The following is a 5,649-nucleotide window of genomic DNA, read 5'->3' on the forward strand; positions in this document are numbered from 1 at the left end:
AAAAGAAAAAAAAAAGAAAAAGAAATATTTAAATCTGGCACAAAGTGCTGGATTGACCAATCCACATTGAGAGATTAGAACAATATAATCATGAAACCCAAGAGCAGAGGTCATTTATAGCAATGCTTTGTGTGTGTAGTCACATGTGAGATTCAAATATCATGGGAGGCACACTGAGGCAGACTGTTCTAGCCTGCAGATGAAATCAATCCCAGAAAGTGCAAAATAATCACCTGTAGTGCCACTGGTGAAGCAGACAATACTGAAGTCCTCTGGCTTTGGTGGCTGTTGGGACATGAAATCAGCACATCAGAACACCATGCAGCTTATTAAATCTCAAATTGATTAAGGGAGTTTATCCGAAACTAACTTACAACAGGCTTTTGAAGATTGCTTTTCCCCAGAGCCTGGAGAACAAAAAAACAAAAAAAAAAAAAAACACACATGTTTTCAATCATGTTTGTGCTTTTAACAGTATTATTTGCAAGTACGGAACTAAAAAAGAGAAGTTAAGTCTTGAAATGAAGCCAGTATAAACAAGCAAAGAGTCCCCAATAACTTGTGTTCAGCGTGTAATACCTCCACATCCTGCATGGACACAATGTCCACCCCACACTTAGTTCCTCGCTCGACCAACTCAGAGTTGAAAGAGTCCATGATGACGATAGTTTTGAGAACTGTGGTCTGGCCTGTCTCCCGGGTCTGCAGCAGTGTTTCTGCTTTGTTTTGATTGTCACAAAGCACCGTGGAGATCTCCGCTGCAAGAAGAAAACTTTTTAAGCTGTATTACAAGTTAAATAGACAGTACAATAGCAGCAAAAGTTGACACCAGTGCTGTTGGCGTTAGATTAAAGTTCTTTTTGTTGACACTAATGTAGTATGAGTAAGATTCATTGAGTAAAAACAGGGTTTATAAAAAGGAAAGACCTACTGTAATAGGTTTGCCCTTTGTCTTCTTAACTCAAATAATAAAAAGCAAAATGAAGCACAGATGGAAGGAGCTGATGTGATAAATAAGTGAGAAGAGATTACGGCACACTCGACACGGATCCCTGTGGGGACCGATGAGTTACTGGACTCAGACTCTGCTCTGTAATTAGCAGCATTAGAGTGCAAGAGAAGCTCCAATTACCTTGGTTGATAATAAACAGAAGTGCCTCAGGACCCAGGGTGTCGTACAGGGGGACTGCTACCATGGAGTAGGTGTAACAAGCCAGTTCGCTGATAATCCACTGCGAGAGACCCATGAAACAGAATTTACACAGAATGCCCACCAAGACGTCACCCTGTTATCCCCGCATTGTCGTCCACACTTACCTCAGGTCTATTCTGAGCAAAGATGCCAATGAAATTGTCCGGATTTGGCTTCAAACCCTTCTGGAGAAGCCCTGAACCCAGGTGCTCCGCTCTATCAGCCACCTTCATTGAGGGGAAGAGGAGTAAAGGTCAGCTGGAGTTCACAGCAGTTTCTCTTTACCATGTTTTTCCCAATGTTTAACGCTGCCATTTTACCTGTCTGTACTTCAGCCACTGGTATGGCCTTCCTGGTTTTCTGTAGCCCAAACATGGTCCGTTACCTGATGAGGAATAGGCCCAACATTAAACCACATGTACTGTATTAGAATAGTTAGCATTCATGCTAAGCTAATTGCAGTTTTTATCTTATCTAAAGGCTTAGTCACCTGTGTATCAATTTGAATCAAACAGTGCAGAAAACATCTTGACACATCTAGTTTTAACTCAAATGAACACTTAATTGTATTATTGGCCATCCATATACAACCAAAATGTACATCCTAATCACACTTAGTGGCAACACCAGCACACATTTCTGTTCTCAACATGCGTTTATTTTGGCTTGCATGTGATAAAGGAAAAGTTCTCATTACCTGAAACTTTGAGACCCCTCTGAAAAACTTCATAGAGGGTCTTGGCGTCATTATAGTAATACGACATCAGGTTGTTGTTATCCTCAAGCAATGCAGTCTTCCTCGCTCCATCCTGAGGACATGAAGCACAAATAAGAACAAACAGTAGTCTTGCATTTCACTGATAGACTCTTAAATACTATTTTACTGATCCTACTGACGCACCTATAAATCCTAAAAGCCCACGACCCAGGGTTGAAGCTGTAAAAGTTACATTTCACTATATGGATGCATTTTAGATGAATAAAAACATTACCTTGATGCCCAGAGTTTGACAGTTGAGGTCTACGGGGCTCCGGAGGGGGCTGGGCCGTGTGTTGAGGTAAAACAGGGTAGCAGCAGCCAGGGCAAACAGGGAGATGATGGCTGGGGTCGGGAGAGGGGAGAACAGCAATGGGAAAAGGAAGTCCATGGTGCACAGTCTGCAAGGACACAGAAAAGATTAATTAATAAAAAAAATAAAAAAAATAAATAAAAATAAAAAATTAATTATTAAAAAAGACAAGAAACAAGAACAAGAAAAATTTATACATTTTATATGTACAGACGCATACACACTCAATAGTAAACAAAAGAAAGTTAATAGTTTAAAAAATAAATAAAATAAAAAGCCATTTGAATAAGATTTTAACTTTTACATATACTCACTTATAACCAAGTGTACTTTAAAACTGGACCATATTTAAACATGTACAGTCCTATTAAGCAATCCAAGCTCCTTGACACTGCTCTTAATATTGTCTCCAGAATAACTTTAGGTCAAAGTCAACGTGACTTGTGCAACAGTTATTCCTAATCAAGATAGAAGCCAACCTGTGAATGCTGACACATCATTACAGTCTGTACATATGAGGCTCATCACAATGTGTGAGTATTTACTGTCACTGCTGTTCAGTTTGCATTAAACAGCTGTTAAACTGATGCTGTATGAAATTTAAAAAGTGCATTAAATTTTGTCTTTTAAGTTTTGTGTCATAATTGTGAACTACACAGAGGTCAGTGTTAATTATTTTATGAAACGTAAATGTGAAACTTCAACATGCGTCAAAACTCATAATAATTCCAATTATTTTGTGCAATATACATCTTCTGGCCCCCATACAATACTCATTTGAATGTCACTGTCCTACCTGCTGCTGGATCTGGTCTCAGGTGTTTCACTCTGCTTCTAGTTGACAGACAGGCTGGTGTGTGTGCGGTGGGTGTATACAGCAGCTCCTCTTCCTCTCCTCTGAAGTGTGATAGACAGAATGACAACTCATAAAAAAAAAAAAAAAAAAAGCCTGACATAGTTAAAAGAACCTTTGAACCTTGGCCACCACCACTTCCACTGATAAAACATGAGCACAAACGTAGAAGCAGCTCTGAGTTGTGTGTCATAACATTAAAGTGTGTTGTGAAATTTATTAAGCTGCTACAGAATGATATTCCCCCCCCCCCAAACTATCAGCTCTACCAACCAATAAATGGCTTTGATTTTAGTCCAGATAGATAAACTTATCTAATACCATGTCAGAGGAACGCTAAGATGCTGCAGCTGATGAAAGGTCAACAGTCTTATCATGTTCAAAGTCCTCACATTACAGAAACTGAAAAAAAATAAAATAAATTCTTCTCACCATATGCACTAGTTAAATACCCATCAGGACACACAGCATCAGCGCAAGTTGTATCAATACTCTTCAAAGACAGAAATCTACAGAAATCATCATAACACTCCTCTGAAACAGCATTAACAAAAACTGAACAATAACCTTCATTACGTGAGGATTTACTGCAGCGCTGTTGCTTTAGTTTAAACTAGGTGTACCTAATAAACTGTAAAATTGAGTGTATATCTTTAGGTGTTTGTCATTTAGTCTACACTCACTGATGTAAATGGACTGGCCAAACAAATAGAAACATCTGTCTGTGGTGTAGTGGTGCCTGGAGAAGTGGGCATATCAGTTTATTCCCCTGATTTTCTTAAAGCTGCCCATCAAGTAAGTTTGTGAGTGTGTGAGCGTGTGAGTGTAGGTCAGAAACATGTTATCAGCAGGTGCAGCAAATTGTAGAAAGCCTTTCTGCGTCTGTGTGATGTTTAACACTAAACCGGAAATAAACTGAGATTGTGCTTCATATTTGATCACACTGATTAAAGTGAGAACGTTTTCCAGACGGCCACCACCAACAGATACATTCCAAAATAACAGTAAATGCTAAAATGTATAATAAAAGTACAGAGACAAAGGCAAAGGCAAAATAACATTAGCCACCATGCTAACAGACCAAGTATGGCTGCAACAACACAACAACTCAACATGATTCATGGTGCCAACATTCCATTTGTAAGATTGTGACATTTCATGTTTTAAAAGTCACATAGACTCACTTTTTAAGGCTTATCTCAACAGTCACTTTGACATTTAACTGAATGACAGACACAAATTACATTTTGATAAACAGTTCTCCTGTCAAAACTTTAGGTATTCACTTTCTGAACTTCTCACATGTTTTCTTGTGTGAGTGATTTGATTTCTGCTGGACAGTGAGCTGAAGGTAAAGGTTCATTAGGAAAAGCTTTGAAAGGTTACCTGGTGGGATTAGCAGAGGTAGTTTGGGGCCAAGCTGAGCAGGGATCCCCTGGGGAAAAAGCAGCTGAATCCAGCAACACCACTAATGTACAATCTGCCCACCTGTGGTCATTAGCACCTTAAACTGCACACAGGTGTGAGAACTTCTCTGCAACAAGCAAGGCTCAACCTGCCTCTGCAGTGCTGCACCAGCAGATAACACTCCCAGGAGGTCCGCAGCACTTTTCACCTACATTTTGCTGTATTGCCTTTTAAAAGAAAAATATTTTTCTTAATTGAATTAGCCCACATTCTTTAAATAAAATTGTCCACTCCCTTCATCTGTGTGTGTCCCTGCTAAAGACAGAAGAGATTATGATGAACTTTGACACGATATTTATGATCGTTGGCGATAACTAAAGGTGGATGTGATACCTTTGGAATTTCTATATCTATATCTATGGTTGATAAAAATCGAATCAAGGATTTAAATATGTCATTGATGGTATCAGATCAGAGTTGAATGTTACCCCACTACAGGTCACCAAAAGGGTCACAAGGCTTTTAAGGGGTGCAATAAAACTTGCAAAAAATATACATAAAGTATGCCTATATCTCAGAATATCATTAATTTCTGTGAAGAAAACTAAATTAATTTGTTATTTTTATGATATAAACAATAAATATAATATAAAATCTTAATTATATTTTAATATTAAATTTCACAGAATACAGGCATAAGGGTTTATCAGATGTTACTGAATACAGTTATTGTTATGCATTGAATATAATAATAAATATCCATAAAATGTCACTCAGTTTACTCAATAGATAGAAAAGGGGTCCCTTAATTAAAACGTTTGACCCACTGTTGTAAGGTAACAAGAAAACATAATGATTCTGATTTTCAGGTTATTATACAGTAAAGAGAGCATACCTATGAATATTATATTCCATTTCAGCCAATAGATCCTCCTATGTGTTACACACTACCTGTAATGCACTGAGATCAATCTAATCTACCTGAAGAGTAGTGCTTTGAAAATAAGTTTGCCGTCATTGTTTTAAAGACATCCAGTCAATTCAATGATGGACTTAATGCCCCTTTGTACCTCCCAGGCTCCTCCACATATTTACATTTTCTCCTCCCTAACCAACTACCGCCAATT

General features: G+C 38.2%; 1 protein-coding gene across 1 annotated transcript in view; it reads right to left on the minus strand.

The window, feature by feature from the left end:
* acsl5 (acyl-CoA synthetase long chain family member 5) overlaps nt 1-4,605 on the minus strand; it is a gene marked incomplete at its 3' end in the record, with an annotated part of 9,627 nt that extends 5,022 nt beyond the window's left edge. The window contains 10 exon segments of the mRNA XM_035659066.1: nt 234-285; nt 375-407; nt 580-758; nt 1,133-1,232; nt 1,318-1,419; nt 1,513-1,577; nt 1,890-2,001; nt 2,185-2,350; nt 3,059-3,159; nt 4,502-4,605. Of these exon segments, the coding sequence (XP_035514959.1) occupies nt 234-285; nt 375-407; nt 580-758; nt 1,133-1,232; nt 1,318-1,419; nt 1,513-1,577; nt 1,890-2,001; nt 2,185-2,340 (799 nt within the window).
* Between the last annotated feature and the right edge of the window lie 1,044 nt (nt 4,606-5,649).

This window comes from Morone saxatilis, unplaced genomic scaffold (assembly GCF_004916995.1).
Source record: "Morone saxatilis isolate NCDOM2014 unplaced genomic scaffold, NCSU_SB_2.0 Contig1, whole genome shotgun sequence".
NCBI lineage: Eukaryota > Metazoa > Chordata > Actinopteri > Moronidae > Morone > Morone saxatilis.